The sequence below is a fragment of the Haemorhous mexicanus genome, chromosome 1 (genome assembly GCF_027477595.1).
Source record: "Haemorhous mexicanus isolate bHaeMex1 chromosome 1, bHaeMex1.pri, whole genome shotgun sequence".
Lineage (NCBI taxonomy): Eukaryota > Metazoa > Chordata > Aves > Passeriformes > Fringillidae > Haemorhous > Haemorhous mexicanus.
The window spans coordinates 59133074-59151987 of record NC_082341.1 but is presented as its reverse complement, the minus strand read 5'-3'; the positions used below and the strand labels follow the sequence as shown (position 1 = coordinate 59151987).

General features: G+C 37.9%; 1 protein-coding gene across 16 annotated transcripts in view; it reads right to left on the bottom strand.

Annotated features, from left to right (window-relative positions):
* The window catches only part of TNS3 (tensin 3), a 210936-nt gene that overhangs the window by 37189 nt on the left and 154833 nt on the right, over positions 1–18914 (bottom strand). For 14 of the 16 annotated variants that reach the window (XM_059850645.1, XM_059850682.1, XM_059850654.1 and 11 more), the window contains 3 exons: positions 14397–14575; positions 13921–14038; positions 13742–13825 (listed from right to left, as the gene is read on the bottom strand). The exons of 1 other annotated variant lie outside the window; for it this stretch is intronic. In XM_059850645.1, the coding sequence (XP_059706628.1) occupies positions 13742–13825; positions 13921–14038; positions 14397–14575 (381 nt within the window). The remainder of the gene's footprint in view (positions 1–13741; positions 13826–13920; positions 14039–14396; positions 14576–18914) is intronic. One more of the 16 variants, XM_059850603.1, reaches the window with a different exon arrangement.

Here is an 18914-nt window from a genome sequence, read left to right as displayed (position 1 = left end):
AGCCAAAGGAAAGGAGGTAAGGGTGAAGGTAGAGTGGGCAAACTGAGCGAAAAGAAGAAGGGACAGAGCTTGGGCCTGACTTTCTGACACTTCTGAGAAGCAAGCACAAATACTCTGTGACATTTCCTATTTTATGACCCTATATACTTTTTCTAAGGTGAAAGAGTGACAAAGAAGGAGTTTAAACTCCCCTTTTTCTGGTCTCAGTCCAGTTCCCTGTTGCCACGGGGAACCAGAGAGGTCCCAGTATGCAGCTTTTGATGTCTGAGGCATACTTGCCTCATAGAACAAATGGAAGCAATCAAACTGATGTTTGGACCTTCTATCAAAGCTCTCACTTTGGTCCTGTTCTTCTGCTGTGAGAAAAATTCTGCCTGAATGTGACAATCTTCAACCTGTTAATTTTTCTAGTCACTTGCTTGCAACAAAATGCTGAAACCCAGCTCACTGCGGCCTGAATAACAAATTGAGGGCTGTTTTTTTGATTTTCAAGCAGTATACCTAAACCATTTTATTTTAAAACCAGAAAAAACCTGACTTTTCAAAGGCTGTTTTTAATAATCTGAAATTGATACTGGTAAAAATAAACTCAGTTCAGTTTATCTTCAGTGTTGTTCAGTATCTCAAAACACACGACTGAGAAGTCTTGCATTTTTTTCTTGCTCTGTCTCTCAACTGTGATTCAGTAACTCTCCTTTTAGGGTTGCAGTCTTTACCCAACCATATGCTGCTACTGTCTGAATAGAAAACTTGTTTGCATTAAGGCTGTAGGAACCAAGCTGCATCTGCATTCTGCTGCATCCTGTACACTGTACCACGCAACAGCTGGCTACTCTAAGACTCTATTAGATTTTCAAGGAAAATTCAGATCTGAAGTAAGAGAGTGTTCTACATGTATTACACAAATACACTTTGTCTTGGATGCACAAATTAGACCAATTACCCTTCCAGTGCTAATGGCACAATAAAGTGTTTTTCTCACTAAGCAAGAAAGCAGAAAAACGATGCCATATTCCTCATATAAGAAAGACTCATGTTTACAAAATCTTAAAACTTCCATGTTTTTGAAAAGAAATTCAGAGCTGCTATAACATTACTAAAAATTCCTCAGGGGAGGAAAAAGACTCAGCCTGGACAAATTTTCTTCTACGTAGACAGAAATTATGTATACTCCAGGCAGCCCTCGCTTCTACTTTTGAAAAAGACCCACCACGGCACACAAAAAATTACAAGGCTTCCTCGGCAGGAAAGTGACCAGACAAAACTCTCGAGCCCTCCCTCATGCCCTCAGTCATTATCAGCGATTGCAGAAAGCTCTCATACTGACAGAACTCCTTGTCTGCAAACCTTTTTAGTTTCTGGGCAGACTCCCAGCGTTGTTACATGACTACAAAAGGCGTAACTCTTCCTCCCCCTTAATTTCTACAGAGCTCGCAGCAGCAGCAGGCCGCAGGCTGCGTGCGTGCTCCCGGCTCCCTCCCCGCACCCGGAGCGGCCCCTGCCTGAGGCTGCTCCGCTTTAGGGAGCTCCCGCCGCCCTCCCCTTTCCCGGGGTCACGTTTCGCCGCCGCTGCGGCCAGCGCGACCAGCCAAACGCAAGACCAACCCACAAAACCAGTTCTCAGACTTAGGAAGACGCCCTAAACAGGGGCGCGGGGAATCACAAACCTACCTACGGAAGCCATCGCGACAGCTGCTCTCCCACGGGGCTGTGCGAAATCCTCCTTCCCTCCCTCCGTGCCGCATGATGCCCGAGGCTCACGGAATCCAGGCGGCGGGGCGCGCCAGCCCGCCACGCAGAGACCCGGGAAAAGCTATTGCCTGCATCTGCCAGCACCCGCCACTCTCCCTCGCGTGTTAGAACTTCACCGCGAAGTGGGTTCCAGGGTCTGCGGCGAGAGAAGCACAGGCTCCCTTTTCTCAATACAGCCTCCCAGACGAAGAATGGCCAGAGTTCACTTCATCCAGGCAGAAAGTAATTCCCCGATAGTTGTTAGATTAGGCTTCCCGCTCGCTCTTCAGCTCGACTGCCCATTCAGTGTATGCCTGCTGTGCTGACTCCACCTCATCTGCGTTTGACTCGTTCCCCCCGCTTTCCCCGCCCGGCTCTCACCGCCTCTTCCACGCAGAGCGCCGCTCCCAGCGGGTCCTGCGCTCCGCGCAGCGCCGCGGGGGCGGAGAGCGAGCGGCCGGCACTCGAACCGGGGAGACTGGGAGCTTGGGCTGGGGGGAGGGGTTGTGTGTGGTGGTATTTGGTTGATTTTGGGAGTTTTTTTGAGTGTTGGGGGGCGGGTGTTGTTCTTCCCCCGCCACTTCATTTGACCTCACTTACTTTGTTTCTTTCAGAGAGATGCAAGACACGAAACCGAGAATTGTCAGATTAGTGCTTTTTAATGTTGACCAAAGCCCAGCTACTCCATTACAACAAAGTGGCTCAACACTCTTGGATAAATTTAGCATCCAGAGCTCTGAATAAAGTTTTACTCGCTTCCCAAATTACAAAACACGTATAGCCTTATTGTGTTGCATTCAACATCCCCCTAGCATTGTTCTGAGCATATTTTATTCACAGGTCAGGAAGACCAGTGGAAACACTGCAGCTCCACAATGAGCAGCACATTTCCTTTTCAGATTGTTCATCAGTGCCCAGCACACTGTATTTTCTGAAAGGATCACTGCAGGAAATTACTAGATCTAGACGGAAACAAATACAACCATTTAAAACTTTCCCATGATGAATTATTCTATTGCTTTCAAATTTCTACCGGCACCATGTTTTGAATGCATGTACTAAACCGTTTTGATATTATTAAAATACACAAGCTGGCTTGGTTATAGAGATGAGTACTGGTAAAGGAATTAATATTTTGCTTTCTTCCACAGACCATAATGTAAATCAAACTATTCCTTTATAAGAATAGTCATTCCTACCACTGTTTTCCTTCATAGTAGCTGCTCCTATTAAACATGTTGCATAAAGATTGCACTCAGAAGAGCCAAATAGCAAAGGTTAGTAGTGATATACACCATATTACCAGGTAAAAAGAAGAGAAAATCCTTGCCATGGGGTCAGAAGAGGTTATTATGCAGCAGTACAGAAGTGACATCCGTTACTTTGAATAATTTATTATACAAATACACTTTGTCTTGGATGCTTCCTGGCAGAGCCAGATGCAGGTAAACACAAACTTCACACTTCTATAAAGAATAATGATTAGAGAAAATTTCTCTCCATAGAAAGCATCCCTGTCTCTGCATAAAAAGCACTGTAATCACAAGACCTTAGGATATGTCATTCTTTTCCTGATTTTCAAATCTAGAAAGCTTTCCTTGTTTGGCTATTTACACTTGCTGAATTAGAAGGGAACAAGAATAGTAACCTTTAACAAAGAAGATAACAAAGTAGTCTGAGATGACATAACAAGAAGTCTGGTTAAGTAAGAAACTTACTTTCCAAAGTATTATAAGGATGTAATGTAAGCAGAAATAATGTAATTTAAAGTATTAATATAATTGAGTTTTGTCAGCATTTATCAAATTCACCCTTTTTAAAGATTTTTTTGCATGGATCCTTCTAATAGACTCAGTTATACTTAAGGGGCTACTCATCAAGAAAATCTCTGACATTGACAATTAGTAACAAACAAAAGGGCACATAACAAAAATCTCACCTTTTGCTTGTCTTTCTATCACAAATTCAAAGTTTCAACCAGATGAGACTTATTCTCCAAGGAAGAAAAAAAAAGTCTGAAACTCTAAAGCCAGAAGATGGAAAGGGCAAGGCTGATTGCACACAAAAGAAGAGTTAGGAAGAGAAGAAAAGGCAGTGTTGGACATCTCCATCCAACACAAGGAACTGAGGAACTGATTTGGTTTAGGTCAGTGTGTAAGATACTGCTGCCTCAGAAGGAGAAAGTCTGTTATTTGGCAAGAAGAATTGATTGAATGGCTGCTCCAGGCACAGCACAGCAAATCAGGATCAGGTCTTTCAATCTCTGCCAGGTGGTACCAGTGTACAGTTCTCCTAGATACAGCACATAAGATTCCTGGTTTGATCAGAACCATTGCACTGCAAATTCTAATTAAAATAAATTTAAATTGTAGGGCTTGAAGTGTAACATGCACCTTTCTCCAGCAAGAATCCCTGAAGCAGAGTGGCTATGCTGTGCCCTTCATACAAATTCAGCAAACTCCTCAATTTGTGAAGGAATGTCATGTGTTTCCCTGCTACTCTGATGATTGACAGAAACATAGGAGTCAATGTCAAGTAGATTGCTCATTTCAGATTTTGTCTACAAGGTGCCTGAATATAAATGGCTTTGTGAAATAACTTGCCTAACTTAGGCATAGAAAAACACAGATTAATTAGGTTTTCTCCTCCTCTGCAAGAAGGAATAAACATGAAGAGAATTAACATGGGGAGAACAGCATCCTAAAAAAACAAAGAGCAATATGACCTTTAGACTATAAACAATTAAGTGGAACTGAATGTGTATTTCCTCTCTGTTCCTACTCAACACTGGAAGGTCTGTCATTCTGAAACTGCAGAATATCTATAACTTGTAAATGCAGTAGACAAACCCTCCCATTCACTCAAACACAGGATCATTTTAAAACTGCATTTTTTTTTAAAACATGTGCTCACAGCTGTACTTTGATTTTTGGAGCTCTCTTCCTCAGGCTTCCCTCAAACTACATGGAATAATTTGGCACATCAGTCATGAAGTGCCATGTCATATAGTAGGAGGCCTCATCCTGGAAAAGTTGAAAAAATTTCATAGAATCATAGCAAGAGCAGTAGCCGTTCCCATGGTTTTTGTTAATTTAACCTTTTCCAGACAAAGTAACTAGTTGACATCTCAAAAATGCATGCTATGCACATGCACTGCAAACAAGTAACCTCAGGTATGTGTAAAAACAAACACATCTGCCAGGCTGTCTGCTCATCCAATCCTGTACTTCTATTAAAATGGTTTTTAAGTTTCTGTCAATGGCTTATTGTTTGCATCTTCAAAAGAAGCAAATATTAGTGATGGATTTCTCAGCTTCAGATTATTTTGATTTTATATGTATGTGTAAGATATTATTCATCTATATTTCAATGAATATATACAAAGATAGTTATTTATCAAATGACTGGTTTATGTGGGGAAACACATTACTTTTTCCCATGGAAAGCAAAAGAAAGAGAAACCAAACTCTCTAAAACCGAATGCTCTAAAAACCACTCAAGTAATCACTTTTTCAGTGGTTTTTAGCAAGAAAAAAGAAAGAGGAAAAAAACAGAACCAAACCACCACCATCCACCAGTGTATTATCAGGGTGCATTTCAAATTTAACTGAAGAGGCACATATGTTTGATACCATGATCAAGTAACAACACTGATGCATTGTATAAACACATTTTTCCCATGTAATATTTGATTATATAAACAACCTTTTTTGGCATTTGGAACTTCAGAATTATGCAGCTTATTTTACTGACTAAATTTTACAATTTTTGAGCTCTCACAGATACTAGTGAACCTAACAAGAAACTGTTCAGCACCCTTGGAAGTGCCATCACCTTTTCAACTAATAAATGCATATTCCAAGTACAGTCAGTTATCTTGTATGGCAAGTATTTAAAAAAAAAAACCCAAACAAAAACAACCACAAAAATAAATAAACACCAGATAATGCTACTGCTTTCTCTCAAGAGAAAATGCCTTTGGATTAGAGCTACAGGAAGGATGAAAGCTGCAAGCTGCACAATTAAACTTTCAGATGTACTGGTTCCTGAGTGAAACTGCAACAGGCAATAATGTGTCTTATGCAAAACTTCAAGTTTTTTCTCAGTTAATAAATCCTTTTGAAACAAGGCAGTTGTACAGTTCACAGTGGTATGAAAAGTTAGTCAAGACAAATAAGTAACAGACAAACTGGATTAAAGTGTGGTGCCCCAAATAAGGGAAGCACATAGAGGGTGGGTAGATTCTTGATGAAGAACCTATCAGCAGTTGCTTGATTTAATGCTAGTAGTGATGGATCAAGGACCAGTCAGACTTGTTGAGGTACCATTGATGAAAGACATATAACATGCAAGAGACTTCAAAGATGTCCCAAGCAAGAAACCTTATTTCATATGAACTCCAGTAGGAAAACTCTTTTGTCACAAGATCTGCCATTCCTTTCATGCAGTTCAACATTTCAATTCAGGAGAAAATGAGTGGATGAGAAAGTAGAGAGCCTTTTTCTGTATTTAGGGTCTCCACTACTTGGATACTCATTTCCTGTGAGAAAACTTAATTCGCGTTTGCTTGAGGCAGAAGACTCCATATAACTTTTCAGAAGTGTCTTGGTTCAAATGGATAATGCAGGCAGTGCCAAGGGACCTCGGAGAGGGCCATTTCTAAGGGAACAGTCTCAGTTCTCTGATTTGCATATCTATCAGCACTTTGCCCACATGGAATGAAAAGTCATCAATTAAAACTAACAAACAAACAAACAAATGTAAATACTTGCACAGAAAATTAAACACACAGTATAAAACAGTCTTTCCAAATCAGTATCTGCTTCTATCTCCAAAGAAGTTTTAACAGAGCAGTTGTAATGGTTTAAGGCCCATTCTGATCTATGATCACAGTGTTTCTCTCCAGATGCAAATCCTGCTACAAAAGCAAGGGAGAGTGGAAGAGGAGACAGTGAATAGTTTCACAACATCTCTTCAATGTAATGTTTGAAGAACCTATCTGTGGGAAATAGTAAAGGTAAGAAGGTTGTTTTTGAGTTTTAGGCTTGGCTAAGATAGACCTTAAGCCTGCAGAAAAGTATGCTTAGCAAGATTGCACAAGGTTTGAGCTTAATAATGGTGTATTGTATATTGTTAATAGAAGGTATACGTGCAAGCATTGTATGAAGCAGGCATACATGTGCTTTTAGTGATTGGGTAGAACAATTGTCTGTAAGCTTTAGCAATATGCTATTGGCTAGAAAGTTTTTTAAATGCTCTGTAACAAAGAAATCTTTGGTTGCTGCTGGTTGTACATGAGCTTTCTATTGTCTTAACCACGTAATGAGGCTGATGCTGCAATAAAAGTTCAAGGAAAATATCCCAGCAGTCCCATCCTGTTCATGAAAAAACCTCCAAACACACCTATCTTCTTTTTTTTTTCCCCCCTTCAAATTCTTCAGTATTACAGAGAAGCTGCACATGGAATTATGTACATGTGCACTAGATTATGCATTCTGCTAGCACAGTATTTTCCATGACCATCTATAGCACTTGAATTTTTCTTATGTTCAATGTGATGTTCAGCATGTAGGTCACAGCAGACTGTGTCCCTTTGCAGAAGTTTAGCTCGGAAAGCTGTAAGAACAATTAATCATGAAATATCTTTGTCTTAACATAAGCATCAGATTTGAAGAATTATTGAGTCTGTGATCAGATACAACACTGGCAACAAAACAAAATGTATTCATGTTCCTGAATATTTTATCAACCTAGAGTTTCCAAAAGCAGTGGAAGAGAGAGTATATTTTAGAGAATGTATTTTCTTATGAAAATCCAGTAACGAGAGCGGCCTTTTTGGACAGCTTTAATGTATCAGCCAAAGAAAACACACATTTATATTGTCCCACTGGCTTATCATCACATACTATCTGCCAGGGACTTGGCAGGCCCTAGCTTTTTATATTCAGTTATGTAGAATAATATTCCTTTCTCCTCTGAATCAATGACATATTAGAGTGTTTGCTGACAGGCTAAAACATGTACAGATTTTTTTAAGTTTTATGAAGAAACATATAACATAGCTGTAAAAAAACCTAGCTAGCTAAATGGATTAAACTCTAAATCATTTCATCTCTAAAGCTTTGGGAAGTTAAGTAGTGTCGACTGGGAGAGTTCCTCCCATGAAAATCTTAGCCAAACTGAGGGGGAGGGGAAATCTCAATTACAGCTGATTATCAAATAGCTCAGTTGTAAACAGTTACACTGTAAGGATTGTAGTTAATACCACTCAGTGGAGACATGGACTACAAGTATTTTAAGTTATTTGCAGTTTCAATTTCATTCTACTGTTACAAGATATTTTCCACCATTCAAATTGATATAAACCAAATGAAATGGTTAAGCTTTTTAGCACATGAGATGGAATATTATTACTTTTTCATGTGAATTTAGACTACCAGAGTGAAATCACTGATAATAAGCATTGCTTATTTCTCTGCAGAACAAATAAATACATTTCCATGATTATATTTGAAAGATATGTTGAGAACTGTATTATAATCAGTGGAACAAAGGGAAGGAGATCTCTGACAATGAAGACTTGAAAACTCATCAAGTCATCTCCAACCTTCCTGCAATAAAAAATTTGTGTAAAGATTTGTTTTACTGAGCTAAATGTCTCAATGAAAGTGACCTAGAGATAGAAAAGTGTGATGGATCATAGTACATGATATTGACTTCAGTGTTTACAACAACCAAGAAGTGGTCTCAGAACATTTATGATTTTGTTTTACAACATTCCAAATGCTCTTGCTAGAAGCCCTCATTAAGTTCATGCTGGTAGAATCCCAACAGGAGATCCAAGCAATTTCCTGCTTGCTCCAGAAGCCTATGGAGGCTTCTTATGCCCTAGTAAATGATGTATTTTATAATAATTAAGTGTAGGAATATGCCCTCTGTTGACAGAGTTAACAAATTATTCTTTGTCTGTTTAAAAAGGCAAAAATCCCAGAGGTTTCTCTCCTCAATTTGGTAAAAAGACACCTCATAGGACCTTTGGGACTTCACCTCAGACCTGGGGCTGCCCAACTGCGCAGAGGCCAAGAGGTCCCACCTAGGTAATTCACTAGAAAAAGAAGAGAACAAAGGAAGTAATCACTTTTGTGGGGTGTTTTCACAGGAGCAAGGATCTCTTGCCCTGGCTTGGTTTTTTTCTCTGTAAGAGCTTTGTTATTTTGCCTTTTATTAAACCTTTTTCTGTTTCCAATACTATCTCAGAAGCTATCCTGCTAATTTTATGCCATTTGGGGTGGCTGAGCTATCTCAGGTGTAATGGGTTCTCTGAGAGCTCATAAGACCTGGCTCAAAGAGTAACACATCAATTAAGAAACATTAGGTGTTTAATTATAAAAATATTGTGTAGATGAACACTGTATTCAGCCACGACATAAACATGTCAAAGGCAATTGCAGGACAATGGAAAATGTAACAGAAATCTGATGTATCTGCTTTGCATTAAGTCATAAATTTCCTTTCTCTACTTGTATTTTTTATTTTTTATTTTTCATTGATAGCCTCAACAAAGAAAGAAATGAAAACTCACTAAAATAAACAAAACATCCAAAAAAACCTTAAAAAAAATTGCAATAGCAAAAATGAAAATTTACCCGTTTCCAGGAGGAGAGAGCTTATGTTAACCATCCACATAAGTGGATGCACTGATGTTCTAAGCAAATGAACCCAGATGTCTGGAAAAGTTCTGAATCTATTCCTTGCTTTGGACATGTATATCTTACAAAAACAGGTAAGAGGAGGAGAGAAAGACAGGTATAAATGAACATTATATGAAACCTTTTCACATTGTGGAGAAAGTTTTTGCCCATCATAAACAGGGAATTTTTCCCTTCTATAAATTAGTTTCACTTTTACTCCCAAACTGACCCTCAGTTTAGAACCCTGATATTTTTTTAATCAAAAAATTAAGCAGTATGTATCATTTCCCTTGCAACTCAGTGACTGGAAGAAATGACAATCCTGGAGTAACAGTATGATACCACAACAGTATAAAATTCTAATAGTAATAGAATTATGCAATAATGAGGCTGTTAGGTTGTGCGTTTGCCTTCCAATACATTTATTAAACAGTCATCACTCTGCTGGATGATGTAATAGAATAAGTCTGTGTTATTCAATGAGCAGAACTAGGGCTACAATGTCTCTGTCAGATAAAAACAGAGTCTGTAGGAGAAAAATTGTGGAAATATTCCAGTATGAGGTCTTGAGGAGTTCCGCAATGGCATGAGGAGAAAAGTTGCCCTTTCTAAAATTTTTGAAATAGATGCAGCTTATACACAAGCTTTGAGAACAGTACATAGTCTAAGCTCCACAGAAGAGATGAGATGGCAAGGCTTTAGGTTGAAGGTTGAAGGCTCAGAGATTCCTTACACTGGCAGCAATGCTTTCATTCCATCATTTGCACTGCTTGAACTACACAAGTGTAGTTAGGCTGTTCAGAAAAGATGGAAAAAAGTGACATCACGTCTTCTCTTTGTCAGTACATTGATAAATGATTCTAGACAATCTTCCCTTGTTCCACAGATCCCTCCCCTCTGTTGCAAGACAGTGCCTGTTTGTGAATGCAGACCTTCTGCAAAGTTCTGTCTATGCTTTGACCAGGGCTGAAGAAGGGGCAGTTCTTCACATCTAGCCTCAGGGGTGGAGTGGCAGGGCAGCGAGCCAGCATTCAGTCCCCTGGCAAAGAGCTTGCTACGCTTTTATGCATTACTTCTACATACAAAGAGACTTAAATTAGCCGTCTGCTGTTCAAGAAAAAAGAGCCTTTATAAGTTTCAAAATAGCCTACAAATAGTGCTTCAGTTCCTTCACTGATGTGTGGGACTCACCCTCCCATGTAATATACATCAGCTCTTGTGAAATTCCAGAGAGCTGTATCTGGGTTCTGTGTGGAGCAGCCCTATTTCTTGAGCGGTATTTGTAAAACTAGCCAACTTATAGGCCACTAGCCAATTTCTAGACTACTTAGGTTCATCTCAAGAAACAAGGTGTCTTTCAAAGACGATTCAGAGTGAACTCTGTGGGTGCTGTATTACTTTCAAGCTACGTAAAGTGAAGAAAAGGGCCATGAAACCACAGCAGCAAGTGATCACTGGAGCAGTAGTGCTGACTACTGCATGCATACAGACTGAGGGAAGTTAAATATATACCTGTTTGATAAAGAACAAGGCTCTGAAATATTGCAGGCAGAACATCTCCAATAAAGGTACAGGAAGAAGGAAGAGTTAGGGCATAGCTAATGTAAAGGAGGCAGATACATAACACTACTAGACTGACTTTCCCCAGCAAAGTGGTTTTACTTGGAAAGAAAATTAAGATTTTTTAGGGATAACAGAGCTCCATTTTATAAGACTTTATTAAAAACAGTGTCCTTAGGTAAACAGGTTAAAAATCAGATGCATTCATGATACTAAATACACAGTTTACATTAATAACTTAAAGAAGAGAGAATTTTATCATTTTTTATACTTAAGGACTGAATATCATTGCAATTCTTGACTATTTTTTCTTTTAAAATATATACTTCTGTACTTTTCTAAAAGCACAACAGAATCCCTTGATATGGTAAGTGCTACTTACACTGAATGCTATTCTCCACAAGGAAACAGGGAGGAAATAAAACAGTAATACATCTAGATAATTGGTAACCAGGTTACAGCATCCTCACTGGTAACTTAAAAAGCAGATAAACAGCAAAGCTGATATGCAGAACAAAGCAATTTTGAATTCAAGGGTGATCTCAACTGAGACAAAAGTAGTAATATCTTAATGGCAGAAATGAAGACTCCAGAGTCCATGACACAAAAGGCCTCAAGCTGTTGAAAATTTCTGAAGAAGTCAGTATGTTTCCTGACTTTTACCAAAATAAAGACCATGTAAGCATTTAAAAGAAGAGGTGGGCTGCAAGGGAAAGTATTAAAAATTGAGGCTGTTAAGGACTCTTGCAAAGTGCACACTGTTAGAGTCACATTTATGGCATGTGCATTAAAGCAGTCTCAACCACAGGAACAGCTGCATCTATTCCCTTCAGATTCTTAGCCTCTTCAACATACAAAACCTAACACTCTTACTCAGGGCATGAATTAGGGGCTGGTAGCAGAAATCTTGCGAAAGAAATCAGAAGACATAGAAGCAAGTCGATACAGTGGATACTTACTGTAGATACAGGCAATAACTACAGTAGAAATGAAGGGAAAAGAGAAAATTTTAAAACATTTAAAGTATGATTCTTACGTGCCTCTGACAATAGAAGTTTCTGTGCTCTGATGGGAAAATCACCCAATCAACATTTCTAAGATATGCTTGCCAACAGGTGTCTTTACTACATGTTTTCTAGCTGACCCACCTCATACACTTTTAACCTTTAACTAATTAACAACTAACATTTTTAATGTCAAAGTACATCATGTTTACAGCTAAAACCAAAGCTGCATGGAGATGAGCATGTAACCTGCAGCATTCATTACACCTTGAGCTTCATTTTTAAACAGGCACTCAAAGGAAGAATTGCCTCCTTTTCTAATAGTTGGAATAATTCTTTTCAGTGTTTCATTAACTGAGTATCTAAAACCAGCATTTGAGAGATGACATTATTTAAAATTAAGCAGGAGAATCAAAATAGAGAAACACATTGAAAGCCAAATATTTTTCCAAGGCAAGTCTTAGCTCTTAGCAACATTAATAGAAACCATTTAACAACAGTGTTCAGTAGATCAACCTATAATTGATTTGATGAAGTTGTCACCAGGAGGATATCTGCCACTAATTACTTAGAAGTAGGGAGAACCATAAAGAGATGTCTTGAACTGGGTAGAAGATTTTTCTAAAGCTATAGATAGTTTTATTGACGTATTGACGTTATTTGCTTTTGACAACTATTAAGTGAGGCAAATTGAACATAAAGTTAAAACTGAAACACTAACTATTATTGCATCAAAACCCATCATCAAATTTATTGAAAAGTCTACTATCAAGATTCTCCTGGAGAAGACAGTCATAGCCTAAGCAGTAAAACTATATAAAATATACATGAATTTCCATGAGAACATATGTAATGCATGAAATGAATGCCTGTGATTTTTATTCAGGTTTTAAATACATTAGCTGGCTTCCTGCTATGTCCAGCACTTTCTAATGCAGTCCAGAAATACTTCTTTCCTTTAAATCCTAGTGTTTTCAAATAATTTTGCACAAAAAAGGTGACAGGTAACAGTGGCTTAGCTGCTGCTTTTAGTAGCAAAGAGTTAAGGCCTTGAAAATCATCCTTCATAATAAAAAATCATAGCTAGATCATATTAAATCTTTAAATATGTAATCATCCAGTACCAACTACCTTCCCATGGTTTCGCATTTACAAACTGCATCATGGCAAAAAAACCCCTCCAGAACATCCATTCCTCTGGTAAAGGATCTCCTTGACTTAAGCATAGCAACTGTCAAGCTCTATTGTCAGCTTCACTTGCCTGGAAAGATGGCAATATGGATATCACCCATCTTTCCTGAGATGGAGACAAAATCTGCTTAAAACAACAAAGAACTCAAGTCTCCTGACAGTAGTATTTTGATGTCATCAAATATTAGCAGAAAGATTGAGGAACATTGAAACCATGCACACAGAGAGAGAACAAGAGCAGGACAGCCTCAAACACTAAGCTGCATTTCCTCTTATTTCCATGACACAGCTGCCTAATTGCTTCACACTAAATTTGCACAATGAATGTGTGAACATGGGACTCCCTGTTGGCAGTTACAATGTGAAAGGTATTAAATGCTTCTTGGATAATTCTTCATTACTCATTTGTTTTTGGTGTGATTAAAATAGGACTGCTAAAATCTGTTTCTCTGACTCGCATGTCTAAATTCACCATTTATATGTCCTACTTATAAACAACTGTTGTGTTAGTTGCCTTCATACACAGTTCTTTTTCACATTACTTAGGAAAGAGGGGTACCTTACCAGAAATGGTTCTGTACAGCTCAGATGGGCTGCTGACCTTTTGGCTGGAGGGAATCTGCTGATGGCATGGTGAAGGTGCTGTCACTAGGAGAGAGGGAAAAGGGCAGTTCCTCTTCAGTAACAGCTAAAATGTCAATAGTGCTATTTAAATAAATAAATAAATAGAGACATTTTCTTACCATATGTCACCTCTGGTGACAGGGGAAAAGCTGATGTGAATGTGACAGCTTCATTTCCATTTTTTATTGTGGAGAAGATTCCCCCATCTATTTCATCTTGGTAATGTACAACAGTCATCTAAGAGAATTCACAAAAAAGCAAAATTACAGTGTGATAATTCTCACTTAACCCTATGACACAGTGAAGCATTCTTCATCAAATTACAGGAGGTTTCTGTAATCAGATATAATGCAATCTACTGTTCCAGTAGAGAGATCGTGGAACACTGAAAACATGCAAACACAAGAGACATCCAAAACATGCAAAGACAAGAACATCCTTACATTGAATTTCATTACTGAGGTGAATGCAGTTATTTGTTCTTATTGCCATGATGCAACTGCCCAATTGCTTCACATTAATTTTGGACACAGAACATAAGACTTCCTACTGGCCACTCACTTCAGTATTTAGTGAAAAATTCTTGATTGTTTACCTCTTTGGTTTTCCCTCCAGCAATTGGTGATCTTGGAATTACAGCCTGGTGATTCGCAGGAGACTTCATCCATCCACACCTGTTATATGATGATTCCCCAGGTATATCATTGTCATACTGCCCAACACTTAACTTTCTGAGCCTTTTCCCTGTTGCATCATCATCTTGCATACCTGTTGCTGAAAACAGGCAAGCTGATTAAGAAACTATTTTTTTTTTCAGTTACAACTGTTAAAACAAACTTCACTATTCTGTCTGTAGTGATTATAATCAAGAATGTTCAAACTGTTTTACAAAACCACATAGGTAGGGAAAAGACACCAGTTGTAGTTTCTTTGCTGACACCAGCTGGAAAATATTCACAGTCCCCTTTGTTGTAGAGGAGTAAGTTTAGCGGCATGTTTCTCCTGATGCTCATTTTTGAAGCTCTCACCCCGAGTGCAATCGGAAGAGCAAGCCAGCAGGGGCCGCTAGGGGCACTCTAATGAGAAGCCTCTCTTGCCATTTCTGACACACAGCGGCTCTGGGCAGAAAAACCATTGCTGCTGCCCAGGGCTGCGTTCCTCCCACCCCTGTCCCCTCCCAAAAGCAGATTATTTTTAGCTAAAACAGATCCTGGTCCTTATAAACTCAGTTCACTGTACACCTTTTGTGACACACATAGCAATCACACTTAATTACAAAAATTAGGTATTAGCTACACACAGAAGCTGTAAATCCTTTTGAGGAACAGCACAGAAAGAACGAGCCAGGACATTCAAGGATATAAAGCACTATTTTTTTCCAAAGACATTATTAAGAGCACGTCACTAGATGCAGAGCTATGATTAGCAGGATTTTATACATGGTCATCCACTCCAAACAGCAGGTTACTCCTGCAACAATTGCTTTTTCTACCCTTCTTAAATCAACAGCAAGGATCTGTAGAACTTACTGAGTAGTCACAAAAACAACCACAGGCACAGCAACTTTTCAACTCCTCTGAGAGCTTCTATGGTCTATATATATATATATATATATATATATATATATATATATATATATGTATGTATGTATGTATGTATGTATATGTAGGTATATATATGTATATATATGCAAAAAAGATCTTTGAGGATTAGCTATTTCTCTGGAAAGAGCTGAGTACTTCCCCAAGAAGTTACTTTAATTGCTTGGTGTAATTTAAACCTTCACAGTAATTTCCAACAGTAAGTATGTGTTGCTGAAGCACATCTCCTACGGGCCCTGATCATGGAGCCATAACACTAGGAGTCCAAAGTGTGTCCTTCATCTAAACCAGCAGGAGGGCTTAATCTGCAACTTGGGTAGAGAAAAATGTTTGCATACACCTTACATACACATCAGTTTCCTAATCTGAAGTAGCTGAGAGAAGCTAAGGTGTAAAATCTGGCATGCAGCATAGGAGTCTGTGTTAAAGACATTCCACCTTGATTACACTAAACAATTATAAAGCATTAATGCACAAATACATTTCTGTATAGTGGAACAGTTTTTATTCAACCTTTAAACAAGACAGGGATTTTAGACTAAAATCCATGATACTTAACTGATTCTGCATTGACATAAGTATGTATCAACGTGAGTAACTTGCTGGCAAGTAGGGGCTTATCCTAAAAATATTAATAAATCTCTTGTTAAACTACAGAATTAGACACTTCCAAAAAATCCACCTCTGCTAGCATCCAAGCAAATGTTATAATAACTACTATTGAAGCAAATAAATAAATACATTAAACCATGTTAGTAATTTTTGAAAATTCCACCAATAAGGTTAAATTTCAGGGTCCAAATACAGCCGGTTATTAATTTTATCAAGTCAGTATTTATAAGGCTAGTGAAAAAAACCACAACTGAGATTCTGTTTTTATGGTTGCTGCAAGCTGGAAAACTCAAAAACTTTTTAAGCATCCGTATTTAACTTTTTCCCCCCATACTAGAATTTTTATGTGTGGTCTCTTATTTATGGAAAGAGTATGTGCTGAAGACCCTGTAAGCAAACTAGATGCATCACTCAAGATTTTTGAAGCCAGAAAAGGACATGAAATCACAAATATCTTCTAAACCTCTTACATGATACTAAACAGTCACGGTGAATTCTACTGAAATTTGAGACATTTAAGAAGTAGACTGAGCTTATACTATTCCAGCATTTACCAACATTTGCACTGGATTTCCTTTTTTATTTGTAATTTCTGTAAAGAAAAATGAGTAGGAATCACTGCAGAATCTCAGACGATCTGAGACCAGATACTCCCAGTCCCTCCACTTCTCCACAGGAGGCAGTAGGAGCCAGGAACAGCACATAAGAGTTTCACTCCATCTGTAACCAAGTTACAAAGGCATAGACAATTTATTTCAGAATATTTCTCTTAGTTAACATGGCCTTGTAGACTACTTTATGATAAAGAATATCTATCTTTTGGTCAAAAAAGACCTTTGAAATTTAACACAAGTTTTGCTTGTCATACTAATGAGAGGATTTAATCATCAATAATATTGGTACACTCATGAAGTTAGAAATTTCTACAAAGTTAGAAATTACTAACTTCTGTAGTTTCTGTAGTCCTCAGAAAGCTATAAAGAGGTCTCTCTTGGAAAATGGATATTCTCCTTAAATAGACTGAAAGTGCTGCACATACCAAATTACCATTAGATGATGGACAACAGAGAGGAGAAGTTGAGCAGATATATTTCAGCAAAGCTTAAAGCAAATAAATCTAAGAGATTAAAATTAAGTGAAGGAGTAAGCAAAAAATTACTTCTACTTAGTTCATTAGTTTCAAAACTTTACTTCATCATATTTAGACTTATATTTTATTATTTTAATAATTTAATATTTTAGACTTAGTAATTTGAAAGGAACCTTTTACAGTGCAAGCTGTCAGTTGCCAAGATTTCCTAGAAGTTACAAAATTCATTTTTGTTCTTATAATTTAGCTTAAAGTTTTGGCAGAGCTTCATAAATAACCCAAGAGCACATATTTATTTCTTTGAAAGCATTTCATATACTGTCCTCTCTTTTCCCATGTGGAAAGTAATTTTTCCCTACAAAAGTAGTTTTGTTTTGCCCAATGAAGAAATAATAACATTCCAACAGCTTGGCATCAGAACAACATCAGGCACTTACCTCATCAGATGGTTATCACCATGCAAAACTACAGCTAACCAGTAGTTAAAGGTTAATCATTGTTTGGTTTCTTTAACTGCTTAGCTTTCCTCAACTACTATTGAGAGGCATTTATAACTATTGCAAAGAAAACAATTCTAAGTTTAAAATCTTGTCTCCACTGGCTTGTCAATAACAGTGCTGTATCTCATTTATTAACAAATTATCCAACTGGTTGCAAATATAATTCCTTGCGATAGCATTGAAATATAAATGTCTGAACTTGTAAAACTGATTTTAACCACTTGAATTTCAATCATCAATACTTGAGCAACAGTTAAGATCATTTTCTCTGGATATGGCATAAGCAGTGTTAACCATATTATTTCACAGGCAGCTTCTCACTTAACTTCATTTATTGTCTAGCAAGATTTTTGGAATCTGCAATTCATTTCAATTCTAATCCTTTCACGAGAGGAAAGAGGTAACATCTATACATTCAAGAAAATCTGACAAACTTTTAAGTGGTTTAAGAAAACAATATATTTTTTGAAGAAACAAAAGGAAACCTTACCTTATATGCCTAATCAACCAATCAATACAACCTAACACACTTTGCAGACAGACAAGCTGGAATTCATTGCTTGTGTACAAGCGTGTTACACACAGAGAGGAAAAAACTGCTGTGGAAAGCTAGCATGACATAAAAAGCTCTACCCACAGAGCAGTAAAATGTAGGGCTCTGTTATGAAAGGAACAGTGAAAATTTCCACAAAACTGGTTTTCCAGTGTGCCTCTCACAGACCTCAGCAGAAGTCATGAAGGCTGAAATAACACTCTGGGGAGAACTTTGTTAGCACTGCAGAAATTCCAGAAGTCAATGCCTACCCAGCAGTTTAAAAAGCCCTATCCATTACTGTTGAAACAAGGGATACAATGCAACGTGAGGCCTAAGAACGCAACAAGGAAAAAGAAGTCTGTAAGTTAACTTCTAACAGAGGAGCCCTCAGGGAGTATCCCATATACTAAAAATGTTACCCACAACACTATCCAAACTGAAAGTGATCTCCTCCTTTGCCACCATTTATCTTCCACAACGTTTAAGATTTTTAAAGAAGGCATGCAATGATCAAGCTTTCAAAACAACTTTATGCATAAACCATAGCAAATCTACTTTAAGAAATTAGAATCAGCTTTAGAATCATTTTGACATACTGAAAGAAAAAGTATCTTCAAAGACTGCATGACAAAACTTGACTAAATATTGCTGTGGTGGGAAAAGGATAATCAAATATATAGCCAGTTGAAAAACAAAAGCTCTGAATATTCTGAGTTGAAAGAAACCCAGCAGGATCACTGAGTCCAAATCTGAAATGAAGTATGAGGTTTGAACT